We start from the raw sequence: 26912 nt of genomic DNA, 5'->3' as shown, positions 1-26912 counted from the left end.
AGGTGCCCCCGCAGCAGTGGCCGTGACGGAGCTGTATAGCTGTCTCCATTGCCCCTGGACGTGCTGGGAGCTGGGGATGGATGTCGGCAGCTCCGGAGGGGCTGGGGCCACCGCTGTGCCCTGGTGGCCGTAGGGGATGGTCCACTGGATGTGGAACACCCGGGGGTCAAACCAGCAGCCACACGGTGCTCTCTGCAGACCTGTGTGGGGAGAGGGAGCCGTGCTGGGCCGGGGGGGCCCTCCATGGGCACCCCCTGAGCCGGCCCCCATCACCGACGGCCCCCGGTTCTGCCCAGTGCCGTATGTGCCGGGGGACAGGGGTGGCGGGTGCTGGGAGTGCCCGGGGTCAGGGATGGCGAAGGGGCCGAAGGTGCCGGGGTGTCCGAGCAGACAGGGGTGCCGTACCTGCTGGTGGGGCCGGTGGGGCTGGGGGTGCCCAGGCTGCGGGGAAGGGCTGCTCCTGCCCGGGCGGTGGGCACAGGGGGGCTGAGCCTGCAAGAGAGACAGGAGCCATGGCCGGCGGTCACCTCCGCTCTTGCCCCCAGGAGCGTCCCGGGCTGCAGGGCTCGGGGTGGGTCCTTACCTGGGGGGTAGAAGGTTTGGGGGAGCACAGACGGCTGCAGGAGCCGCAGAACCGGCGGGGCCCAGGGGCCACGGGCTGGGAGCCGCAGTGGTGGCTGCGCCATGGTCCCTCTGGCTGTTGGTATCTAAGGACTCTTTGGGGTGTCCCAGGAAGGAATGTTGGGGCTCCCCGTGTTCCGCCCCAGCCCAAGAGCCTCCCCAGCTGCTCCTGGGCAGGGAAAGGGTTCAGGGGGGCTGGGCTGCCCCCGGCCCCCACGGGCGGCTCCCAGGGGCTGGGGCTGCAAGTGCCTTTGGCTGGAAGCCTTGGGCCGTTCCCAGAGCTGGGACATCCTTGGCACGAGGGGGACTCGGTGGGACGAGTCCCACGCCTGCAGTGCTGGCAGGAGGGTCCGGGCTGGGCAGGACGGGTGGGCAGGGCAGGCGAGGTGGAGCTGTCGCACGGGATGGAAGGGAGAGCTTGGATGCTGCAGCCCTTCCAGTCAGACATGATGGGGCTCAGAGCCTCTGGGGGAGGATCAGGGGAACAATTTCTTCCCCAAAGGGCTGTGGGGCATTGGAACAGGCTGCCCAGGGCAGTGCTGGAGTCACCATCCCTGGAGGGGTTGGACAGACGGACATGAGGTTCTCAGGGACATGGGGCAGTGCCAGGGGTGGGTTGTGGTTGGACTCATTGAGCTTGAGGGTCCTTTCCAACCAGAATGATTCTATGATTCATGTTGTTCCTGATCATCCTGTGATTGTTTCTGTGTGGAGTTTGATTTGCCAAGCCGGGCTGGGCGTGCAGGATCTTTGTTTCCCACACGAGGGCTCTGTCCACGTTGGCAAAGGCCGCACGTTAGGTTTTCCAGCAGAGCCCATCCTGACCCCGCCTGGCCCAGAGAGGTCGTGGCCAAACTGAGCCCCAGGCCCGGGCAGAGCTTGGTTGGTGCGGGGGCTGCCCGAGGGGTGACGGGGGAGCCGGCGCTGCCCGGGCCGGGGGCTGGTGGCGCCGGGGCTGTGGGCGCTGCCGAGGGCCGCGGCTCCGCTGGGTCCGCAGGGACCGGGGCACAAACCAGTTATTTCTCCTGGTGAGCGGTGATTCTGCTCAATACGCTGCAGCTGGTGGGGCTGTTGTGTCTGGGCCGACGTCGGAGCTTTGGCTCATTTTCTCCCCAGGCAGCTCCAGCCCTGGGACATCTCTTCCCGGAGATCCCCGACACAACCCGGGATCCGCGCGTTTGGTTTGTGGGCACCGATCGCAGCAGATCGAGGGATCCGCCAGCCGCTCCGTGGCCTCCGGGTCACCACGTATCCAGGTTCTGATGGTCTGTCAAGACTTTGGAAGCGGTTGTTGTAAATGAACGATCTCTCGGGGAACCTTGAGATCTTAATTCAGCCAATTTGTCTGCGAGAGAGCAGAACCCAGCCAGAATGTGGTTGTACGCGGCTTTTTCAGGTCTAAGATGAGCAGGGGAAAGTTTCGTGAGCTTGTTCCTCGCCCTTAAGAGAAATAGAGGAGAAACACAAGTACAGAGTGTTTGATGTGATGCTGAGGGTCCCTGCAAGTTATTTGCCTATGTACACTCAGAAATTGCTTTGGGCTGCACATATAATAAATAATCAGTTTTGTGGTTTGCGTTGAGTTTTGTTGTTTGTTTGGGTTTGTGGGGGTTTTGTGTTGTTTTGTTGGGGTTTTTTTTTCAGGTTCCTTTTGCAGAGGCCAGTAAGAACTTTATGACATGAACCCAGATATTTGGAGCTCAATGGAGCACTTTTGTCCTGTGCTAAAAACGCATCGGCATGGGAAGGGACAAGAAAGACAGAAAGAAGAAAGACAGAAAGAATGACAAAGCAAGATAAGATGAAAAGAGCAGGGGGAAAAGAGAGGGGGTGATGTATCCCCCTGTAAGCAGCTAAAGCAGGGGATCAACCGCAAGATCCAACACTTAATGAGCCAAATCCCACCCTGAAAGCAAAATGCATGTTATACCTTGTCCTTTACTTTTTGGGAGGGAACATCTCTGCTTTTTTATGTCACCTCCTTTCCCAGAGAGGATTTTTAATGCTGCATTCTCGGCATTCGCAGGAGCACGGAACCACATGGATCCTCTGCAAATTTGCCCCTAGAAAGACTGAACAAGCCAATTGTCATTTCTGTGGCTGGTTGCAACAGGTTTGATGTTTCCCGCATCACCAGCTCTGCTTTTCTCACCTGTGGGAGCAGCGCCAAGACCCAAAGAGCTGCTAAAAATAAGACAAACCCCAAATCAACCAGCACCCTGCAAATTGCAAGTGAGTCACATCCTTGCTCTCTGCTGCTGGTGAAAAGCAGGTAGGAAATCAAGAAATATCTAGATATACATATATTTATATTAGTATGTGCCAGCACCAGCCTGTCTCTGGCACCAGGAGGAGGAGGAACCTGCTTTCCCCAATGGGTAAAGACCTTCAGATACCTCCCTTTCTCCCCCCAAGTTGCTTCAACACCTGGAAGAAGCAGCTGTGCGTTCAGAAGCAGCTCTTTGTGGGCTGGTGCAGCCAGCGGAAGAGCAGAGCGCGAAGCGGGGGACGTGACAGCCGGGACACGACGATGGGTGTGGGGTTTTAGCTGTGACTCCAGCCACAGAACCACCACTGCTGCTGGTCTCTGAGCTCGCTTTTGCTCTGGGGGGGACAAAAAAACCCCCTAGGTCTAAATCTTAATGCCGCGAAGGCAGGGACCGGCCATGGCGCTGACCACCGTCTACGCCAAGCCAGAGGTGCCACCGCGCTCGGCTCCCGGCGCCGGCGCAAAGCTTCCCGGTGAGTGAATTTGTTGGGCGCGGTTGTTCCGCTCATCCCGACCTTGTGGGGTTGGTGATGGGTGGGGGTTGGAGGAGCTGATGTCCCTGATGCTGCCGGACCCCTACTCTGCAGGAAAGCACAGGGAAAAATGGATTTTCTGGGCCTTTTCCAGTGCTTTCCTGAGCTGATGGTGGCCAAAACCCAATGTTTTGCTCTCAAGTGGGTTCGTTACCCATCTCCAGCCCGGCAGAGAGCGATAGCACATGCAGATTTCTTTCCCATAGCCCAATTTTCTTGAAAAGGCAGCAAAAATACAGGCAACCCCCAAGGATACCCCTACCCCTTCACGCAGGGCTTCATGTGCTCATCCTTTTTTGCAGCTCAGCAATGCTGAGCAGGAGCCGCACAGCGACCTGCACCCTCTCGTTGTCACTTCAAGCATCCCAAGGGCTTTGCTTTGGGTCCTTCCCATCCCTGCAGCACCCTCAGTGCAGCACAAGGAGGAGAGCAGCCCAGCTCCCAGTTCTGAGGCTTTGCAGCTTTGCTCGCTGCAGCGTCCCCGCTCAAGCAAGCAAAGCAGCTTGTGGGTTTGCTCAGCTCCATGGCTCCTACAGACACTCGCGAGGTTTTCTCGCTAAGTCTCCTGAAACAAAGGGCATCAAAAACAGGGCAAAGAGCCCCAAAAAGCTGCTTCCTCCCTCATTCCCAGTTCTGGTCCCTGTTGCAGGTCCTGGGTACTGGGCGCTGCTGGGAGCTGGATGGGTTGGGACCATAGTCCTGACGGGCATCGTGCTGTGGCTGCTGCAGCAACAGGGTGAGTAGCAGGGTCTGTCACCCCAAAATGGTGAAAGTCTCCCCCCAAACTATCACAGCCCAACGCTGCCTGGGCTGGAGCGGATTTCTCCTGTATTTCTAGCAGGGAGCAGCTCCTGGGCCACCTCTGCAGCAGCGATCCCCACGGGGCAGGAGGGGAAAAGCTGCCAGCATGTCCTTCACGGGCTGATTTATCTGGTTTTGGAGCCTGTCCTGATATAAGTCCCTTTCTCCACCCTGATGCTGGTTGCAGAGACCCCAGGGGTGTCCTCCGCAGAGTCCTGTCCCCAGGCAGCACCTTTCTCTGTCCCCAAGAGCTGCTTTGCACAGGGATGTCACCCCAGCGGTTGCGTCCTCCGGTCCCAACACAGCAGCACGATGCTGCGGGTCAAACCCATCCTCATTTCAGGTGAAAACGGCCCCGTCCTGAGCCAGGACATGGAGACCCCAGCCAGCAAATGCTCCTGGGAAACCTGCCTGGTCACCACCAGCCGACGGGACATCCCGGAGTTCAAATGCTCCTTGAGGTGCTTCCAGCTGCAGCTGAGACAGCGGCTGTGTGAACAAGGGAGCCACAACGTCACAGGTACCACGGCTTCAGCATCACCCACAGCTTCAGTGCTGGGGACCTCACCTTGTTGCTCCCTTTCCATGTGGAAGGGGGACAACAAGGCCAGGAACTTTGGGAAAACACCCCAAGACCCCCCCAGTCATCCCAGTTGCTGTCCCCATCCCCATCGCCCTCCCCCTGCACCACCCTGTGCCCCATCACCTTCCTCCGTTGCCCCTCTTGCTTTTTCCCCATTACCAAGGGACATTTTTCCAGCATGGGCAGAGTCCACATGCCCCAAAAACGCACCTGGAAGGGCTCGAAGGGCAGGAAAAGCCTCAAATGTCCCAAAGGGGGGTGCCCCCAGCCCTGCCGCTCACCCCGCGGAGCCCAGGGGGTGAAGCAGCGCTCGCACTCATCCTCTGCCGCAGGCACCTCAGCTTGCCGGCTCTGTCCCGCCGGCTGGCAGCCGTTCGCAGCCAGGTGCTATTGGGTTTCCACAAAAACCAACACCTGGGAGGTGGCAGCGGAGAACTGCGGGTACCAGCGATCTCAGCTGGTTGTGCTGGAGAGCGTGGAGGAGAAGGTGAATAACTGCGAGGGGGAAGGGCTTGAGCATCGCCTCTGCTTTTAGCTTTTTTTAAGCTTTTCTTTCTACAAAAAGCCACGTTGTGGTTGACCTTTCTCCTTCCTGGCTGGCAAAGCGCCCAAGCCCACGTGGCCAGTGTGATGGGTCAGGCTGAGGGACCTGGGGGGACCTTCTGATCTCTGACCTGCCTGAAAGGAGCTGGGAGCCAGGGGGGTCGGGCTCTGCTCCCCAGGAACAAGCGCCAGGACCAGAGGAAACGGCCTCAGGTTGCGCCAGGGGAGGTTGAGGTTGGATCTGGGGAACAATTTCTTCTTTCTTGATGAGCTTGAGGGCGTTTTCCAACCAAAATGATTCTGTGATTTCAAGGGGAAAAAAAGCCTCAAAACATAAATCGGAGCTTAGGTGAGGTTAAGGGAAAAGGGCAAATACAGAAATGAGTTTCCAGGCTCCTCTGTCACCCCAAAAAACACTGCTTCACCGAATCATACACAGAGCATCCCAGGCTGGTTGGGGTTGAAGGGACCTCGGGAGATCATCCAGTCCAATCCACCTGCTGACACAGGGTCACCAGAGCAGATCACACAGGATTGTGTCCAGGCGGGTTTGAATGTCTCCAGCCCTGCCCATCACCTCCAGACCACACTCCCATCTCTCCCAAAGCACCCACCAACCCCTCCAGCCCCCAGTCTGCAACTGGGATGTGCCAGGCTCATCCCAGACCAGACCCTCATGGGCAGGATCAGGTCTCTTTGCCATGCGATCAGCTCTGAGTCTCTTCTCCTCTCCCAGGCTTTCATCGGGGAGATGAGCAGAAAGACCTCCGGAGCCTGGATGGGGCTGAGCATCAACCAGACGCGCGGGCAGGAGTGGAGCTGGTGGGATGGATCCGCGTTACAAGAAGCCTTGTGAGTGCCCCTCACTCCAGTTCACCAGCAAGTTCCAAGAACCCCATCCCAGGGGAAATATTTCCCAGCTCGATGCTCAGCACAGACCTGGCTGCTCCCAAAATCCCCCTGGAGGCGGCAGCGACGCTCATAGGAGCAAATATAAACCAGAGCAAGAGGGGGTTGGTGTCTGCAGCCCAGCTGCAAAACAGGGAGAAGAGAGGGGAAAAAAAAGCAATTAAACCCTTATGCCTATTATATACCCAAATGCAAAGTGCAAAAATGGGGAAATTTCAGCACGATTTTTGCCACAGCTGTAATATATTTCACGCAGAGGTGCTGTCAGAGCCACAGTAACGCAGGTATATATTTATTAGCTCTGTAGGAAACAGACGTTTTTTATTTATTAGTACACACATGGGGGTGTGGGGAGGGGAAATTATTTTTTGGGGTGAGGAGAGGTTTACCAACAGTTCTGCTTCCCCAACAGTTGGAAAAACAAGAGGCAAACGGGTGCTACTTCAGCTGAGCTGACAGTGGTTGTACCGGTTCGGACTTCGGGGAGGAAAACACCCTAAAGAGATAAATATTGTCACTGGAAACACAGCGTCCGAGTGCACGACGCCAGGCTGATTGCCATCCCGGTGCTCTCCATGTCTCCGGTGCAGGGTCCCGTCGAGGCAAATGCTTGTGCTGCGATACATTTTTATACATATATATATATATGTAAATAAATATATATGTGTCTTCTGGCATTCAATCTCCAACCCAGCCCAGCCCAGGACATGGTTATGTTCTCCAGAAGAAGAAGGGATGTACAAGGTGTTGAAGAGAGACCTGTTGACCCATTTCTAAAGTCCAGAGTCTTCCCTTCAGAGACCGATCCAGTGGTGGAAGGGATGCTCATAGTGCAAGAGGAAAGGCTAGAGTGGGAAAAAATCAACATCAGATATGTATCTTCATGTTACACTCTCCAGGGAATCCCAAATCGACTTGGCAACAGCCGCTGACACACCGGTTCTCAGGAATTTCCCAATTACCAGCTCCTCCCAGCTGTCCATGGTGGCCAAATGTGCTCCAAGAGAAATGCACGAGCTCTGACTCCTGTTCCACTCCGCTTCATCCTCAATAAAGTAAAAGCACTTTTCCCTGTATCCAATGCCATTTTCCAGGCAGCCGGGAAGGACGCGAGAGGGGCAGGATGGACAGGACGGGCATCTCTTAACTGGAAAGAAGCAGAACACATCCTGGTGACTCAACCTGGTGGGTTTTCTCCAGGGGAGGGGAAGTCTGTGGGGGTTGGCACCTCCATCCTCAGGCACTTACCCGCCAGCGCGATGATGGTGAGAAGGAACACGGCTACGACCACGGTGACCCCGATGGGGACCTTTTGATCCTTAATGCACTTAAGACTAAAACCTGGGTACAAACCACATGGAAGAGACACGAAGAGCAGCCCCAGCTCCCGCAGCTCTTGTGTTTCCCACTCGGCGCCTTTAAATACGGCCACAAAGCACATGGGGGGTACAGTGGGGTGCAGGCTCAGTTCAGGGGTGCATCCCAGTGCTTTCATCAGTCTCCAGGATTTTTAGGGCTGTCTGACCTCGCTGAATCCTCTCCATCCCACCCCAACCACAAGAGATGGGCACCGTCCCCCAGACCCACCGTTTGGGCCACCCTGTGCCTCCCGCAGCTTGCAAACAGCTTTACTTCCATCATCCTCCTGCCCCCCCCCCAGCTATTTTAACCTAAATTTTAGCTGCCCACGTCACACTCAGCCCAGCCACAACCTCCCAATATCCCCACTTGACCTTGAATAGGGTTGAAGTGATGTAGCATTTTGCTGCTGTCCCAAGCACAAAATTACTCCTGCTCCAGGCTGCAGCTTGGTGAGTTTTGGAGGAAAACAGCAGGTGATGGAGGAAGAGGAGCGAAAACGCCAAGAGGAGAGAGAGATAAGAGATAAGAGATGAGAGATGAGAAATGAGATTTAAGATATAAGAGATGAGATAAGAGATAAGGGAAACCAACTTCCACTGCCTGTTCTTTTCTCCACAATAGAGAAATAACTGCAGGTCTCCCCCTCCATTCCCGCAGCCTCCAGCCAGCTGAGGGGTTTAAACCCACGCAGGGATGCTCTGTGCTCCTGAACCCCAAATGTATCCCCTACCTGTAGTACTGGAGCAAGAATCCAGCAAATTGAAACAACCCGAAGCAGCTGCTGAAAGCCACCCCTTCCACGTTGCTTCCTGCGGTAAACCCCTTCTCTGATCATTATTGTTGCCGTAGGAACCTTTTCTTATCACCATTTCTGGTTTGTTTTTTCAGTTAATATTTCACATTCTCCTGTGTCTCCCAAAGGGAGATCCTGGGGGAGCAGCCGCGTTCCAAACCCAGGTCAGGCTCCACCAGGACTTGCAGAATCGGGGCAAAGCTACAAGAGAGCCCAGGGCTGGACGCTGTGAGTACAGCAGGAGCAAGTGCTGTTGTTGTCTGGATGCGATTCAGCTCCGATAGCGGTTCTTCTGCTGATGCGATGATTAAGGACCTTAAAAAACTTGGTTTTTTCCATGTTGTAATGCACCACTCCAAGGAATGAGGCCAGATAAGGGCATGAGCAGCAGTAATCTCAGTAAATGAGTAAAGCAGTAATTTCAGCAAATCATTGTACATTTTTATCCAGCCAGGAATTCCTCTCTCCCTAATTAACAATTAGGCTCAAGCCCAAACTTGCTTTCACCCTGCTGCAGCCCAACCTCTTTCCTTCAGGTTTTCACCTGGGCTCGTGCTCCATAATTCACCGTTTGGTCCCAGGGAGAGGCGGTGGGGGCAAATGTCTGGAAGCCTCAAATTTCAGCTCTCTCGGCTTCATTACCAACCCACTCAAAGCTTTTCAGCCAAAGGCAGCAGACAGAACTATTTATAGGCTCAACAGTGGGACGGTGATACCACATTTCCCCCACCCACATCATAGTTGCAGAGAAATCATCAAGAAAGGGCAAGTGGTGCAGGGGAGGGGAGGTTGGGGCTGTGGGGCTGTTAGGGACGAACCCGACCTGGCTGGTGGGTGAACAAACCTCCCCGTGTCCCCTGCGAGAGCAGTGACGTGGCTACGTGACACCAGGGCTGCTGCAAACGGCCCTTCCCAGTGCTCCCAGTCCATCCAGCCTCAGGCATCCAGCTCAGACCGCACAGCACCCTGGCGCAGTCCCGCCGAGCTGCGCAGCTCGCTCTGAGCTGGGGAAACTGTTCTGGGAGCTTTATGCTATTTTTGGAGGTTTATTCTATAGAGAGATGCTCTTATCTCCTCCCCGTCACCCCGATGTGGCAGCTGTGGCTTAGACTTGCAGCCACCCCCATGTCCATGTCCCCTGTCCCCCTCCTCGGATCAGCAAACTGGGGTTTGGGTGTTCGCCCTCCTTGGGCTCTGGACCAGGTGCTGCCTCGTGGCAGTTCACTTGCTGCGTGTTTACTTTTGGAATTCTTTATTTCTTTGTAATCCTCCCCTCGGGGCAGAATGGGATGGGTACAGTGTGCACAAGGGTGTGCACGAGGGTGGGTGTGCACGAGGAGGCTTCTCTGCAACAGCAGGATGCTCCTTCCATCCCTCCCCGTGAGCAAACTTGCTTGTTAAAACAAACTTGTTTGTTTTACACGGAGCCAAATTAATGTCATAAGTAATTGGTGCAGACGGTTGATGTGCAATGTCAGTACCGCAGCCCCCACCGAGGGCCTGATCCTGCCCGTTCCCAAGTGTCTCTCCTGCTGTTGGCCCATCTCGTGCCCCCTCCCACCCCGCTCAGAGCTGGGTGGCTTCTTTCTGGCAGATCCAGTGACATTCCCAGCTGCAGTATGCAGCGCTGATTGTGTTCCCCTTCAGCACCGCACAGGTTCCTTTGTGCCAATTGCTCAGCCACAACCTGGGGGTGCAGGAAGAAGCCTGTGTCACAGCACAAGGGTCCCTGGGGTGCCCCCACCCCGACACCCATCGCATCCCAAGCGCTCACCGGCTCCGGTCCAGGCGGGAGCCGTTCAGCCAAGTCCAGCCCTTCATGCGAGAGGTGCGGGAGAGGCCGATCCAGAAGCAGCTGCTGGGCTTCTGAAGGATTTTATTTAGGAAATCCTGTGTCGGGGGAGAGGGCAGGTGGTGACACTCATGTGTCACTGATCGTCATCCCAAAACAGGCTCCAGCCTGTCCCCACGCAGCCCCAAGCCCCACCAGTGTCCCCCACAATGACACCGGCCAGGGCTCCATGGAGGTTTGGGCACAGGGGTGGGTGCTGAGCCCAGATTTCTGGGCAAGGCTTAACCCCGCACCAGGTGCCACCAGCCCCGGAACCCGTCCCACATCGCCGATGCCATCGGTCCCTTTACCAGCTCGTCCTGGTCCCACGGCATCAGCAGCTCGGCCCCCCGACTCGCACAGTCCCCCCGGCTCTCCTTCCAAGAGCTGATCCCGTCAGCAGCCCAAAAGCACTTGGTCCCATGTGACATCCAGCCCCAGGGGCAGATCTTGCACCTCCCAGCCTCTGAAAGACAGGCAGTGCCATGTTCAGCCACCAAGAAGCCACCTTGTGCCATGTTCAGCCACCAAGAAGCCACCTTGTCCCCTGCCCATCCAAAGAAGGACAAGCGTTTAAGTCCTGCTTGCTCTCCAGGAACACGGGGATGGCCTGAGCTTCACCTGCTTCTCTAATTTGGGGGTGCTACAAGGTTTTGGGAAACCAGACAGTGTGGAGATGTGTTGTGGTTGGCATTACCTTGCAGATTTGATGAGCAAAGATCTTTCCGCAGCTCTGAGCGGATCTTCTCCAGGGTGCTGTTGCCATCTCCCACGGTCCCGCTCCCGGTTTTGCAGTTTTCTGTGTTCCCTGGCTGCTGGTGCAGAACTGCAAGGGACAGACAGAGCTGGGGAGAGGGACGGGCTCCTCCAGGCACGATACCACCGAGATCTACATGCACGTGGTCCCAATGGGCTGCAGGGAAGTGCCTGGGATGTGGCCCCCCCACCCCTGCCTGAGATGGAACACGAGATACGGAGCCATCAGCCTGACCAGCTGCAGAGAGCCCCGGGAGCCTCTGACCGCTACGGAAATGGCCTCTTGTGCACAAACGAGCTGTGCCAGCCCCATCTGTGCAGCCCAGAGGGGCCTGGCGCAAGGGTGAGGGGCTCTTCACCACCTTCTGACTACCCCTTGCAGCACAGCGCGACCACAGAACATGCAGTGCGCACAAACAGCTCCCAGCAGATGTGTTTTGGGGTCTCTCTCTGGTTCTGGACCCCACAAGTTCAAACCATCAGCCCCAGATTGTTGCTGCTCCCAGTTCCACCCCGCAGCAGGGACAGCAGATCCCTACAAAGCCACCGGCTCAGGGCTGGTACCCAAAGTTGCTCCCACATCCTCAGAGCATCACCTGCGTTTTGCAGCTCTTGGAGCCACGAAGGGAGCTGAGCCTGATCCCTTTGCTCTTTCCTCCATACCCCTGTGCCAGAAGCTTGGCACATCCATCCCCAAAGTTCAAATCCACACCCGAGACCCTTCCCAGCACAAGATCCATTGGATCCCCTCCCCCTTTGGAGAAGGATTTCCTCACCAAGATCCACCACACATTTGAGTCTCCCTTCCACCTCCTTGCTGTGGTTTGGGGGTGCTGTGGGTCAGGGCAGCATCAGATCCCACCAGCAACATCACACCGGGCACAAAACTCATTCCAACAGGGCTCCGTGTGACCCTGAGCTCGGCCACGGGGTGTCAAATCCTGACCCTGCCACAGCTGAGAAGTTTCCAGTGGTTTTCTTCTCACTGGCCAACCAAAATAGTCAAGTCTCCTCCATCCACCAGCTCTACGAAATTCTGATAAATGCCACAGATCGTAAAAAGCAGATTGGCCTCCTACACAAGCACCTGAGCCAGCACCCCCGGAGCAGGGACCCTCTCTTTGGATCGTCCCCTCTCCGGATTGTCCTTTGGTTGTCCCCGTGCCGACAAGCGGAGCTACTCACATGAGCATCCCATTGCCACCACGGCCACCCCGAGGAGGAGATTCCCGGTCCAGCCGGCGCAGAGAGCGGCTCGGTGCCACCGGGGACAGCTCGATGCTGCAAGGGAAAGGAGTTGTTGGGAGAAAAACCTTGTCCCAGCCCCGCATCCCGCCAGACAGACCTGCAGCGCAGATTCGGGCTCTTTTCTCCCCAAAATCCCTCTGTGCTGCTGCTGGTTGTTCTAAAGCTTTGGTCTATCGTCCACGTTTCGCCACTGCCACCCTCCTCCCGATCCTACTGGCGCTGAGCAAAGATGCTCGTGATGGAGTTGCGTTGGTTTTTACCCAGATACCCAAGAATTGGGAATTTCCTGGATGTTATAAAGTCACTAGAAGTCAAGGGTAGAGCTGGACCAAGATGGCAGATAGTAAGAATATATATTAATAAGATGAATAATAGCTCCACCACGGCATTTTTTCTCCACACCAGGGGAAAACTGCAGAACCTGGATGGACCAAGCTCTGCGAGGAGACTCATCTGACCATGGTTAAACAGCCCCGTTCTCCCCGAGGAGGCCCGGAGGCCGATGTTCTCCCTGCAGAGCTCAAGGTCAGGTCGAGCGCATCCATCCTCAGCTCTTTCTTCACAAAAGGGAGGGCAGGATGCTGCTTCTGGCCAAAGCCAGAGCTCACCTTGACCAGCAAAGGTTTGGCATCTGCTTCAGAATTAAACAGCAAAGGAGGAACATTCAATTCCACCTTAACATCAGGTGGTGGGTTTTGCAGAGTCCTTTGAGATCAAAAGCGGGGTGTTTGGTGGAAATCATGGAAGTCTTGCAAAAAAGAAGACATTGTGGGAAGTTGCCTGAAGATGTCCTCACCACGCAGAGATCTCTTCCAGAGGAGGAAAGAGCAGGAATTAAATCTTTGGCTGAAGCCAAAGCAGGTGCAGGAGGAAGGCTGAGGGAGGTGTAGGGGGGACAACGTGGTGGCCGTGGGCAGAAAAGCAGCATTTTAAAAGTCCTGGTAGGACTCCGGCAACAGCGACCCCATTTCAAAGAAACCCTAAAACCATTTCAAGACAAAACTACTGAAGGAATCACAAAGAGCAGACGGGATCCTTCATCACCCACCACGGCCCCGGGCCCTTCCCTTCCTGCTTGGAGGGCAGGGGTCTCCCAACACAACCACAGCCAAAACATAAAAAATCCCCCCAAAAGCCCCCCTGATGCACTTACTCTGAGGTTGAGGAAGTGAACGCATTTTCCTGCAGCCCCTTCCAGACCCGATATTCAGGTCAGCATAGACAATTCTCTCGGCCATAGCAGGAGAGGCAGGAGGATCACCAGCCGTGCCTCTGGCTCCAACGGTGCCCATCCAGCCAGCAGATAATTCAGTTTTTCTGTGGTTTACACTCCTCTGGTTTCTCTCTACAAGTTCCTCTCCAAGCCAGAGCTCTGCGAGGAGAAGCACGAGCCTCTGAACGCTCGTCAAGTGCAGCAAGATTGCAAAAAAGCACCTGCAATGCGCTGGTCAGCCCGAAAATGAAACTTTATGCAGTTTCCGCTGAATTAAGCCAGGGAAAATGTGTTTCGGTCATCAGGGGAAGTAGCGCCTGACAATGTTAAGAAGCCTTTTCTATTCAAAGTTGAGCCGTATTCTTCTAAGGTACCAAACAAGACAATAATTTTAAAAAGGCCCAAACGAACCCAAGATCCGTGGTTCAGCAAATGGGCCGTTCCAGACTTCGCTCCACTCTGTCCAAATGGGTTATTTTGCACGAGAAATAAGGTGTCATGGCAAGAATTATGCAGAGACTCTGCGATCTCCCAGAATGTTCCTAGCAGGATTGTGAGAATGGGGATTTTTATGAAATACAATAAAACCAGATCCCTTCCACCCTTAACTCCTCCCTTCGGCTACTTGAAAGGTGTTTTCTTGCCTCGGTCACTGCTTCTCCCCACCCAAACCTATTCCAGCATCGTCGCTTTTACCAATTTCCCTGTAATTTCACTGTTTTTTCAGCCTGGGTTTAAAGCACATCACCATTTTGCTGCTTTGCAGAGCAAGGTGACAAAAAACCCATCAGACTCTGGAAACAAGGGGTTGGAAACGAGCCCTTGGAGGGGAAAGATGGAAAATTGCCTCAAAAGCTCAAGAAATCAAGTTGTTTCTCCTTTGTTCCTTGTTTTCAAGTCATTTCCAAGAGACACTCAGCTGCTCCCTTTGGAAACCACGACTGGACTAAATGGACAGCAGGGAAGGTCAAAAATGAAAACACAAACCCAAAATTATAGAAAATGTAAAGGTGTGAAATGACATTTTGACTGGTTTCTTTGGAAGATTCGCTCATCTTTTTCTGCACAGACTAAGAAATCCCATGCAAAGATTTTTCAACCCCAGTGAGAGCAAAAAACAAACTGTCAGGACCTATTGAAACATCCAAAAATTAGCCATTTATCCCTTTTTAGGGGAAAGTGGTTTCCAGACTGGGCAATGTGAGCACATGGAAGGGGCTTGATTGTGACCAGAGCAGGTAGAGAAAACCCTGGGGAGATTTATCATGAAATTTTATTTGAGAAACATCTAACACAGGAAGGGTTGCGGCTTCTCGACAAGAAACAAACACTTTAGTTTAAAGGTCTGCAAGCTTTAATGTTTTTTCTGCATCCAATCTGGCTGCACAGAGGCAAAGCAACAAAACCCAGCTCCCAGAGAGCACCTAATGCTGCAGACCTGACAGCCTCGTTAAGCTAATTGTGCTTTGTCCCTTCTGAAAAAGGGGTGGCTGTGGTTAACAGCATAAAAAGGTGCGATGAGAAAGGCAGCTCCCGCACAGCCACCGCGCTCGCAGGGGACACAGGGAGGCTTGTTCACCCACCAGGCAGGTGGGCTTTGTCCCCACCGCCCACGGCTGCTTTCAGCTGCTGCTGGGGCTCCTGCGGCAGCAGCTTCTGGGGGGCCGGCCCGTAAGCCCCCGAACACAGGAACACAAGGGCTGGTGGGGAGGAACGGTGGCTTTCAAGAAGCACTTTGAGGAACACAAGGGACACACGTGATTATCTACCATGTTTTAATTCAAAAAATTAGCAAAGAAATAGCAAGAAGGTCTGTATCAGTCACAGCTGCCACACGAGGTCCCTTCAGGTCCCCGCACAGGGACTTGGTTGTAGCTGGTTTCTTTTGGCTTTCAGGATTCGTATAAACGAGCAACTGGAGGTTGAGCCTGAGGAGCCCGAGAACAAGCAGAAGGTTCGAAGGAAACAGAAACGCTCCAAGAAAGAGGCTGAAGAGGAGCCTGGAGCAAAGGACCAAGCTGTGGAAGTGGTGCTGGATCCTGTCGCTGCGGCCTCACAGGAGGTTCTCATGGTGGAAGTCGAGAACGTGGTTCATGAAGATTTTCAGATCACAGAAGAGGGTAAAGTGAGTGAATTAATCATGCAAGCCTGGACATGTCCTGTAGAGTTCCTTGAAAGGAAGAGTTCTAACATCAGGCTCTAATTTCAGGCCTCAGAAACCTCAGTTCGTCCTTCTCACGGCCACTGCATGAGGGGATTAGACGAAAAGAATTATTTTTCATTACCACAGCTCAATTCCTTAGAACTGGTCACTTCAAAACATTGCTGAACGACGTGTTTGAGCTGTGCTTAAATCTGTGTAATATCCTCTGTCAAACTGAGTGACTTGAGTGGTCAACCTGATCATATCTTCTGGCCAAAAACCAGTTAAGTTTTGTGTGTGCAGGACCCCAGCCTGTTCCCCTTCTTGCCTTTCCTTTGGTTCTATTATCAGCGATCGTTCCTTTTATTGAGTGATGTATATGTTTGTTACTGACTGTTGGCTTAGACAAATTTGAAAAAATGACATTTAGCTATGAAACTGAGCTGTGTTTCATTTCTTTACTCTGTCGTGACAAGTAAATAACTCTATAAGGATACTCCCCTATGAATGTAAAAGTTGACTGAGCCTTTGGGGGTTTATTACCATTTTTTCAGAGAGTCTGTACTCCAGATGATACAGGCGGGACAGCGCGTGGTCGATAACCCCATCTATCTGAGCGACATGGGGGCAGCGCTGACAGGGGCAGAGTCGCAAGAGCTTCAAGACATCTTGGAAGAAACCAGTGTAAGATGAAGCTTTTAACTAAAGCTGTGGGAGCTGCATTAAAAGTATGTTTGGTTTAAATCATGGTTTCTTTACCATCCTCAGTACGGAGGGGACTTCAATACCATGTTTGATAGGTTACTATCATTAGGTTCCTGTTGAAGGATGTAGTAAGTCATTAGTAACCTGCCTTTGTTATGTCCAAGTTGTAATTTCACGCAAGCAGGAAAATCCTCGAGGACTGCAGTTACCAAGCATCTGTGTAAAAATACAGCATAGTACTGTATATAGCACGTAGTTGAAATAGCACGATGTTACTTTAAAAGACTCTGCTAACCACTGTGAGCTGTGGTAGTTCCTGACTCTTGTACGTTTTAATCAGAATACAAGAACTGCATCAAAAGGGTAATTAAGTATATAAAGTACAAAGATTTGTGTGTATGGAGTCAAAAGTTCCTGAGTTTATTAATTCCAAAAAATTGGCGCTTTTCAAACTTCACGTTAAGTGCAAAATGCTTTTGCAGCAGGGTAGGAATTGTTGGAGATTTCTTAAGCCAATTAGACACATGCGGTCTGTGGGACCAGATGAGATGCAGCCAAGGATGCCGAGAGGGCTTATCTATGTCATTCTTTTGTGGTCTCGGTCATCTTTAAAACACTGTGGTGATTGCGGAGGTTCCTGATAAGTGGAAAAAGGGAAATGCCGGGCCTGGCAGCTCCATCCCCGCGTCCCTCCACAGCTCCGGGGGCTCCATGCCCAGCACATGGAACTCGGCCGTGCTCAGCACGGCCTCTCTGAGCTCGGGGACGCTGTAATCTGGGCTCAGAAGATCCTCGGGCAGCGCGAGGGACGAGAAGTCAGGCTGGGGGACGGCTGAGCTGGTAACACCGGGGTGCCCTGGCCTGAGGCTGCTGGGTGACCCCCAGCGCATCCAAGGAGCACCCGAAGATCTTTAGGGCCTCTTCTAATGGCATCACCTTGGTTACTGGCTGGGGGTCCGTGTGGTCCCCAGGAGCTGGGTAGTGGGGCCAGCACCACACTCCCCTCTGCACTGGTGGCCGCAGGGTCAGGAGCTGTGGGGCCGCTGCTGGACCCATCCTCGGTGACCCCCAGGGCATCCCGGGAGATGCCGAAGAGCCGATGGGCCTCTTGAAGCAGCATCTCCTCAGAGACGTGCAGGTCAGCTCGCAGGTCCTCCTGACCCTTCTTCTGGGGAGCAGCAGAGGAGCTGGTGGGGAAGTTGCTGCTCCGGGGGATGTTCCTGCCCCCAGGTGCCCCCGCAGCGGTGGCCGTGCTGGGAACGTTGATCGGTGCCCATTGCCCCTGGACGTGCTGGGAGCCGGGGATGGAGGTCGGCAGCACCGGAGGGGCTGGGGCCACCGCTGTGCCCTGGTGGCCGTAGGGGATGGTCCACTGGATGTGGAACACCCGGGGGTCAAACCAGCAGCCACACGGTGCTCTCTGCAGCCCTGTGTGGGGAGAGGGAGCCGTGCTGGGCCGGGGGGACCATGGGCACCCCCCAAGCCAGCCCCCATCACCGACAGCCCCCGGTTCTGCCCAGTGCCGTATGTGCCGGGGGACAGGGGTGGTGGGTGCTGGGAGTGCCCGGGGTCGGGGATGGCGAAGGGGCCGAAGGTGCCGGGGTGTCCGAGCAAACAGGGGTGCCGTACCTGCTGGTATTTCCAATTTTATTTCCACCCGTTTCTGCTCTTGCAGTTATCCAAGGTGCAGCCAGACAAGGGCAGGAGGGTCCCTGCCCTGCAGTCCCTCCCTTCGCCATTCTGGGGCTCATTTGGGGTTCTTTTGCTGCGGCAGGGAGGCAAAGCCGGGCTCTGGAGCGGAGCGCGGTGGGACCCGAGGAAGGGCCTGGTTGTCCTGAGGCTCTGAAGGGCTTTGCCCCGAGCCCTGTCCCCGCTGGAGGGGACGCTGCTCCTGTTCCAGACGAAGACGTTGCACCCCTATTGTCTGTGTGTCCATGCCCACTCTGGCCCCCCAGGTCTGTCCCTGTCCCAGGGGCTCCGTGCTGCTTCCTGTGTGGGGCCGTGTCCGTGAGTCCTGCAGGGACCCGTCTGTCCTGCTCCCCCCACCAAAGAGCAGCTTCCCCTGGGGAAGGGGACAGGGGACCCCCCCATTGTCTGTCCTGCTGGCGGTGACTCGGCCCTGGCGGGGCTCGGTGTCCTTGGGGGCTCATGGGCTCTGATTTGGGCTCATCGGGGCTTTTGCAGCTCTTGGGGCCGTTTCCCGGTGCCCCCTGCGCTCCCTCCCCCTCCCACACAGGCACAGAGCAGTTCTGGAGAAACAGCATTTAATAGAAAAACAAGAGAAAAGGTCCCAAAGCTACTCTAAGCCCCTCACCACCCCCTCCTCCCGCACCCACTAACACCCCCCCAAGCCCCACCCTCCTCCCACACCCTCCAATCCCCCCAGGCCCCCAAACACACTCCCCCTCCTCCCACACACCCCCAGACCCCCCCACCCCCAAACACTGCACCCCTCGTCTCCCAACCCCCCCCACCGTGTCCCCTGCTCTGGTCTAATCCCCCCCTCCCACCCCCCTGCTCCCTGCCAGAGCCCTGCGCTTGCTGGGGGGCTCTGCCGAGGGGCTCTGCCCCCGCTTCTGCCCCCGCTGCTCTGCCAGGGCAGCCTGGGCCGGTGGCAGCTCCATCCCCGCGTCCCTCCACAGCTCCGGGGGCTCCATGCCCAGCACATGGAACTCGGCCGTGCTCAGCACGGCCTCTCTGAGCTCGGGGACGCTGTAATCTGGGCTCAGAAGATCCTCGGGCAGCGCGAGGGACGAGAAGTCAGGCTGGGGGACGGCTGAGCTGGTGCCACCAGGGTGCCCTGGCTTGGGGCTGCTGATGGGAGTGTCCTGGGCCACCCCCAGCGCATCCAAGGAGCAGCCAAAGATCTTCAGGGACTCTTGCAGTGGCACCTCTTTGGTCACTGCAGGGTGTCCCACCAGGTCCCCAGGAGCTGTGTGGTGGGGGGCAGCAGAGGGGCTGGGGGGGCTGGTGCTGCCCACGGGGCTGGTGCTGCCTGGGGGTGTCCCCACGTTGGTGGCCGTGCCGGAGATGTTGAGGGGTTGCAGTGGCCCCTTGACGTGCTGGTAGATGGTGACGGACGTCAGCAGTATTGGGGAGGCTGGGGCCACCGCACTCCCCTCTGCACTGGTGGCCACAGGGTCAGGAGCTGTGGGGCCGCTGCTGGACCCATCCTCGGTGACCCCCAGGGCAGCCCGGGAGACACCAAGACATGATGGGGCTCAGAGCCTCTGGGGGAGGATCAGGGGAACAATTTCTTCCCCAAAGGGCTGTGGGGCATTGGAACAGGCTGCCCAGGGCAGTGCTGGAGTCACCATCCCTGGAGGGGTTGGACAGACGGACATGAGGTTCTCAGGGACATGGGGCAGTGCCAGGGGTGGGTTATGGTTGGACTCGTTGAGCTTGAGTGTCATTTCCAACCAGAATGATTCTATGATTCATGTTGTTCCTGATCATCCTGTGATTGTTTCTGTGTGGAGTTTGATTTGCCAAGCCGGGCTGGGCGTGCAGGATCTTTGTTTCCCACACGAGGGCTCTGTCCACGTTGGCAAAGGCCGCACGTCAGGTTTTCCAGCAGAGCCCATCCTGACCCCGCCTGGCCCAGAGAGGTCGTGGCCAAACTGAGCCCCAGGCCCGGGCAGAGCTTGGTTGGTGCGGGGGCTGCCCGAGGGGTGACGGGGGAGCCGGCGCTGCCCGGGCCGGGGGCTGGTGGCGCCGGGGCTGTGGGCGCTGCCGAGGGCCGCGGCTCCGCTGGGTCCGCAGGGACCGGGGCACAAACCAGTTATTTCTCCTGGTGAGCGGTGATTCTGCTCAATACGCTGCAGCTGGTGGGGCTGTTGTGTCTGGGCCGACGTCGGAGCTTTGGCTCATTTTCTCCCCAGGCAGCTCCAGCCCTGGGACGTCTCTTCCCGGAGATCCCCGACACAACCCGGGATCCGCGCGTTTGGTTTGTGGGCACCGATCGCAGCAGATCGAGGGATCCGCCAGCCGCTCCGTGGCCTCCGGGTCACCACGTATCCAGGTTCTGATGGTCTGTCAAGACTTTGGAAGCGGTTGTTGTAAATGAACGATCTCCCGGGGAACCTTGAGATCTTAATTCAGCCAATTTGCCTGCGAGAGAGCAGAACGCAGCTAGAATGTGGTTGTACGCGGCTTTTTCAGGTCTAAGATGAGTAGGGGAAAGTTTCGTGAGCTTGTTCCTCGCCCTTAAGAGAAACAGAGGAGAAACACAAGTACAGAGTGTTTGATGTGATGCTGAGGGTCCCTGCAAGTTATTTGCCTATGTACCCTCAGAAATTGCTTTGGGCTGCACATATAATAAATAATCAGTTTTGTGGTTTGCGTTGAGTTTTGTTGTTTGTTTGGGTTTGTGGGGGTTTTGTGTTGTTTTGTTGGGGGTTTTTTTTCAGGTTCCTTTTGCAGAGGCCAGTAAGAACTTTATGACATGAACCCAGATATTTGGAGCTCAATGGAGCACTTTTGTCCTGTGCTGAAAACGCATCGGCATGGGAAGGGACAAGAAAGACAGAAAGAAGAAAGACAGAAAGAATGACAAAGCAAGATAAGATGAAAAGAGCAAGGGGGAAAAGAGAGGGGGTGATGTATCCCCCTGTAAGCAGCTAAAGCAGGGGATCAACCACAAGATCCAACACTCAATGAGCCAAATCCCACCCTGAAAGCAAAATGCATGTTATACCTTGTCCTTTATTTTTTGGGAGGGAACATCTCTGCTTTTTCATGTCACCTCCTTTCCCAGAGAGGATTTTTAATGCTGCATTTAGAGCATTCGCAGGAGCACGGAACCACATGGATCCTCTGCAAATTTGCCCCTAGAAAGACCGAACAAGCCAATTGTCATTTCTGTGGCTGGTTGCAACAGGTTTGATGTTTCCCGCATCACCAGCTCTGCTTTTCTCACCTGTGGGAGCAGCGCCAAGACCCAAAGAGCTGCTAAAAATAAGACAAACCCCAAATCAACCAGCACCCTGCAAATTGCAAGTGAGTCACATCCTTGCTCTCTGCTGCTGGTGAAAAGCAGGTAGGAAATCAAGAAATATCTAGATAGACATATATTTATATTAGTATGTGCCAGCACCAGCCTGTCTCTAGCACCAGGAGGAGGAGGAACCTGCTTTCCCCAATGGGTAAAGACCTTCAGATATCTCCCTTTCTCCCCCCAAGTTGCTTCAACACCTGGAAGAAGCAGCTGTGCGTTCAGAAGCAGCTCTTTGTGGGCTGGTGCAGCCAGCGGAAGAGCAGAGCGCGAAGCGGGGGACGTGACAGCCGGGACACGACGATGGGTGTGGGGTTTTAGCTGTGACTCCAGCCACAGAACCACCACTGCTGCTGGTCTCTGAGCTCGCTTTTGCTCTGGGGGGACAAAAAAACCCCCTAGGTCTAAATCTTAATGCTGCGAAGGCAGGGACCGGCCATGGCGCTGACCACCGTCTACGCCAAGCCAGAGGTGCCACCGCGCTCGGCTCCCGGCGCCTGCGCGAAGCTTCCCGGTGAGTGAATTTGTTGGGCGCGGTTGTTCCGCTCATCCCGACTTTGTGGGGTTGGTGATGGGCGGGGGTTGGAGGAGCTGATGTCCCTGATGCTGCCAGACCCCTACTCTGCAGGAAAGCACAGGGAAAAATGGATTTTCTGGGCCTTTCCCAGCGCTTTCCTGAGCTGATGGTGGCCAAAACCCAATGTTTTGCTCTCAAGTGGGTTCGTTACCCATCTCCAGCCCAGCAAAGAGCGATAGCACATGCAGATTTCTTTCCCATAGCCCAGTTTCCTTGAAAAGGCAGCAAAAATACAGGCAACCCCCAAGGATACCCCTACCCCTTCACGCAGGGCTTCATGTGCTCATCTTTTTTTGCAGCTCAGCAATGCTGAGCAGGAGCCGCACAGCGACCTGCACCCTCTCGTTGTCACTTCAAGCATCCCAAGGGCTTTGCTTTGGGTCCTTCCCATCCCTGCAGCACCCTCAGTGCAGCACAAGGAGGAGAGCAGCCCAGCTCCCAGTTCTGAGGCTTTGCAGCTTTGCTCGCTGCAGCGTCCCCGCTCAAGCAAGCAAAGCAGCTTGTGGGTTTGCTCAGCTCCATGGCTCCTACAGACACTCGCGAGGTTTTCTCGCTAAGTCTCCTGAAACAAAGGGCATCAAAAACAGGGCAAAGAGCCCAAAAAGCTGCTTCCTCCCTCATTCCTAGTTCTGGTCCCTGTTGCAGGTCCTGGGTATTGGGCGCTGCTGGGAGCTGGATGGGTTGGGACCATAGTCCTGACGGGCATCGTGCTGTGGCTGCTGCAGCGATAGGGTGAGTAGCAGGGTCTGTCACCCCAAAATGGTGAAAGTCTCCCCCAAACCATCACAGCCCAACGCTGCCTGGGCTGGAGCGGATTTCTCCTGTATTTCTAGCAGGGAGCAGCTCCTGGGCCACCTCTGCAGCAGCGATCCCCACGGGGCAGGAGGGGAAAAGCTGCCAGCATGTCCTTCACGGGCTGATTTATCTGGTTTTGGAGCCTGTCCTGATATAAGTCCCTTTCTCCACCCTGATGCTGGTTGCAGAGACCCCAGGGGTGTCCTCCGCAGAGTCCTGTCCCCAGGCAGCACCTTTCTCTGTCCCCAAGAGCTGCTTTGCACAGGGATGTCACCCCAGCGGTTGCGTCCTCCGGTCCCAACACAGCAGCACGATGCTGCGGGTCAAACCCATCCTCATTTCAGGTGAAAACGGCCCCGTCCTGAGCCAGGACATGGAGACCCCGGCCAGCAAATGCTCCTGGGAAACCTGCCTGGTCACCACCAGCCGACGGGACATCCCGGAGTTCAAATGCTCCTTGAGTTGCTTCCAGCTGCAGCTGAGACAGCGGCTGTGTGAACAAGGGAGCCACAACGTCACAGGTACCACGGCTTCAGCATCACCCACAGCTTCAGTGCTGGGGACCTCACCTGGTTGCCCCCTTTCCATGTGGAAGGGGGACAACAAGGCCAGGAACTTTGGGAAAACACCCCAAGACCCCCCCAGTCATCCCAGTTGCTGTCCCCATCCCCATCGCCCTCCCCCTGCACCACCCTGTGCCCCATCACCTTCCTCCGTTGCCCCTCTTGCTTTTTCCCCATTACCAAGGGACATTTTTCCAGCATGGGCAGAGTCCACATGCCCCAAAAACGCACCTGGAAGGGCTCGAAGGGCAGAAAAAGCCTCAAATGTCCCAAAGCAGGGTGCCCCCAGCCCTGCCGCTCACCCCGCGGTGCCCAGGGGGTGAAGCAGCGCTCGCACTCATCCTCTGCCGCAGGCACCTCAGCTTGCCGGCTCTGTCCCGCCGGCTGGCAGCCGTTCGCAGCCAAGTGCTACTGGGTTTCCACAAAAACCAACACCTGGGAGGTGGCAGCGGAGAACTGCGGGTACCAGCGATCTCAGCTGGTTGTGCTGGAGAGCGTGGAGGAGAAGGTGAATAACTGCGAGGGGGAAGGGCTTGAGCATCGCCTCTGCTTTTAGCTTTTTTTAAGCTTTTCTTTCTACAAAAAGCCACGTTGTGGTTGACCTTTCTCCTTCCTGGCTGGCAAAGCGCCCAAGCCCATATGGCCAGTGTGATGGGTCAGGCTGAGGGACCTGGGGGGACCTTCTGATCTCTGACCTGCCTGAAAGGAGCTGGGAGCCAGGGGGGTCGGGCTCTGCTCCCCAGGAACAAGCGCCAGGACCAGAGGAAACGGCCTCAGGTTGCGCCAGGGGAGGTTGAGGTTGGATCTGGGGAACAATTTCTTCTTTCTTGATGAGCTTGAGGGTGTTTTCCAACCAAAATGATTCTGTGATTTCAGGGGGGAAAAAAGCCTCAAAACATAAATCGGAGCTTAGGTGAGGTTAAGGGAAAAGGGCAAATACAGAAATGAGCTTCCAGGCTCCTCTGTCACCCCAAAAAACACTGCTTCACCGAATCATACACAGAGCATCCCAGGCTGGTTGGGGTTGAAGGGACCTCGGGAGATCCTCCAGTCCAATCCACCTGCTGACACAGGGTCACCAGAGCAGATCACACAGCATTGTGTCCAGGCGGGTTTGAATGTCTCCAGCCCTGCCCATCACCTCCAGACCACACTCCCATCTCTCCCAAAGCACCCACCAACCCCTCCAGCCCCCAGTCTGCAACTGGGATGTGCCAGGCTCATCCCAGAACAGACCCTCATGGGCAGGATCAGGTCTCTTTGCCATGCGATCAGCTCTGAGTCTCTTCTCCTCTCCCAGGCTTTCATCGGGGAGATGAGCAGAAAGACCTCCAGAGCCTGGATGGGGCTGAGCATCAACCAGACGCGCGGGCAGGAGTGGAGCTGGTGGGATGGATCCGCGTTACAAGAAGCCTTGTGAGTGCCCCTCACTCTAGTTCACCAGCAAGTTCCAATAACCCCATCCCAGGGGAAATATTTCCCAGCTCGATGCTCAGCACAGACCTGGCTGCTCCCAAAATCCCCCTGGAGGCGGCAGCGACGCTCATAGGAGCAAATATAAACCAGAGCAAGAGGGGGTTGGTGTCTGCAGCCCAGCTGCAAAACAGGGAGAAGAGAGGGGAAAAAAAAGCAATTAAACCCTTATGCCTATTATATACCCAAATGCAAAGTGCAAAAATGGGGAAATTTCAGCACGATTTTTGCCCCAGCTGTAATATATTTCACGCAGAGGTGCTGTCAGAGCCACAGTAACGCAGGTATATATTTATTAGCTCTGTAGGAAACAGACGTTTTTTATTTATTAGTACACACATGGGGGTGTGGGGAGGGGAAATTATTTTTTGGGGTGAGGAGAGGTTTACCAACAGTTCTGCTTCCCCAACAGTTGGAAAAACAAGAGGCAAACGGGTGCTACTTCAGCTGAGCTGACAGTGGTTGTACCGGTTCGGACTTTGGGGAGGAAAACACCCTAAAGAGATAAATATTGTCACTGGAAACACAGCGTCCGAGTGCACGACGCCAGGCTGATTGCCGTCCCGGTGCTCTCCAGGTCTCCGGTGCAGGGTCCCGTCGAGGCAAATGCTTGTGCTGCGATACATTTTTATACATATATATATATATGTAAATAAATATATATGTGTCTTCTGGCATTCAATCTCCAACCCAGCCCAGCCCAGGACATGGTTATGTTCTCCAGAAGAAGAAGGGATGTACAAGGTGTTGAAGAGAGACCTGTTGACCCATTTCTAAAGTCCAGAGTCTTCCCTTCAGAGACCGATCCAGTGGTGGAAGGGATGCTCATAGTGCAAGAGGAAAGGCTAGAGTGGGAAAAAATCAACATCAGATATGTATCTTCATGTTACACTCTCCAGGGAATCCCAAATCGACTTGGCAACAGCCGCTGACACACCGGTTCTCAGGAATTTCCCAATTACCAGCTCCTCCCAGCTGTCCGTGGTGGCCAAATGTGCTCCCAGAGGAATGCATGAGGTCTGACTCCTGTTCCACTCCGCTTCATCCTCAATAAAGTAAAAGCACTTTTCCCTGTATCCAATGCCATTTTCCAGGCAGCCGGGAAGGACGCGAGAGGGGCAGGATGGACAGGACGGGCATCTCTCAACTGGAAAGAAGCAGAACACATCCTGGTGACTCAACCTGGTGGATTTTCTCCAGGGGAGGGGAAGACTTTGGGGGTTGGCACCTCCATCCTCAGGCACTTACCCGCCAGCGCGATGATGGTGAGAAGGAACACGGCTACGACCACGGTGACCCCGATGGGGACCTTTTGATCCTTAATGCACTTAAGACTAAAACCTGGGTACAAACCACATGGAAGAGACACGAAGAGCAGCCCCAGCTCCCGCAGCTCTTGTGTTTCCCACTCGGCGCCTTTAAATACGGCCACAAAGCACATGGGGGGTACAGTGGGGTGCAGGCTCAGTTCAGGGGTGCATCCCAGTGCTTTCATCAGTCTCCAGGATTTTTAGGGCTGTCTGACCTCACTGAATCCTCTCCATCCCACCCCAACCACAAGAGATGGGCACCGTCCCCCAGACCCACCGTTTGGGCCACCCTGTGCCTCCCGCAGCTTGCAAACAGCTTTACTTCCATCATCCTCCTGCCCCCTCCCCAGCTATTTTAACCTAAATTTTAGCTGCCCATGTCACACTCAGCCCAGCCACAACCTCCCAATATCCCCACTTGACCTTGAATAGGGTTGAAGTGATGTAGCATTTTGCTGCTGTCCCAAGCACAAAATTACTCCTGCTCCAGGCTGCAGCTTGGTGAGTTTTGGAGGAAAACAGCAGGTGATGGAGGAAGAGGAGCGAAAACGCCAAGAGGAGAGAGAGATAAGAGATAAGAGATGAGAGATGAGAAATGAGATTTAAGATATAAGAGATGAGATAAGAGATAAGGGAAACCAACTTCCACTGCCTGTTCTTTTCTCCACAATAGAGAAATAACTGCAGGTCTCCCCCTCCATTCCCGCAGCCTCCAGCCAGCTGAGGGGTTTAAACCCACGCAGGGATGCTCTGTGCTCCTGAACCCCAAATGTATCCCCTACCCGTAGTACTGGAGCAAGAATCCAGCAAATTGAAACAACCCGAAGCAGCTGCTGAAAGCCACCCCTTCCACGTTGCTTCCTGCGGTAAACCCCTTCTCTGATCATTATT

At 55.0% G+C, this 26912-nt stretch overlaps 2 protein-coding genes and 1 pseudogene across 2 annotated transcripts; 2 read left to right on the top strand and 1 right to left on the bottom strand.

The window, feature by feature from the left end:
- Positions 1-3263: 3263 nt before the first annotated feature.
- LOC135998982 (C-type lectin domain family 4 member E-like) lies at positions 3264-6206 on the top strand. The gene is made up of 5 exons (XM_065652332.1): positions 3264-3363; positions 4073-4159; positions 4568-4747; positions 5134-5294; positions 6087-6206. The coding sequence occupies exons 1-5, from the start codon at positions 3264-3266 to the stop codon at positions 6204-6206; spliced, it is 648 nt and encodes a 215-aa protein (XP_065508404.1).
- A 3774-nt stretch (positions 6207-9980) lies between these two features.
- Positions 9981-13962, bottom strand: LOC135999298 (killer cell lectin-like receptor subfamily B member 1B allele B). The gene is made up of 7 exons (XM_065652865.1): positions 13911-13962; positions 13403-13621; positions 12187-12282; positions 10943-11071; positions 10557-10711; positions 10189-10304; positions 9981-10101 (listed from the first exon to the last, which is right to left on the bottom strand). Exons 1-7 carry the CDS (start codon positions 13960-13962, stop codon positions 9981-9983), a joined length of 888 nt encoding a protein of 295 aa, XP_065508937.1.
- A 7755-nt stretch (positions 13963-21717) lies between these two features.
- Positions 21718-25367, top strand: LOC135998981 (killer cell lectin-like receptor subfamily F member 1; annotated as a pseudogene).
- The last annotated feature ends 1545 nt before the right edge of the window (positions 25368-26912 follow it).

This window comes from Caloenas nicobarica, chromosome 27 (assembly GCF_036013445.1).
Source record: "Caloenas nicobarica isolate bCalNic1 chromosome 27, bCalNic1.hap1, whole genome shotgun sequence".
NCBI lineage: Eukaryota > Metazoa > Chordata > Aves > Columbiformes > Columbidae > Caloenas > Caloenas nicobarica.
The sequence above is the reverse complement of the archived record's forward strand: the minus strand, read 5'-3'. Positions and strand labels throughout refer to the sequence as shown.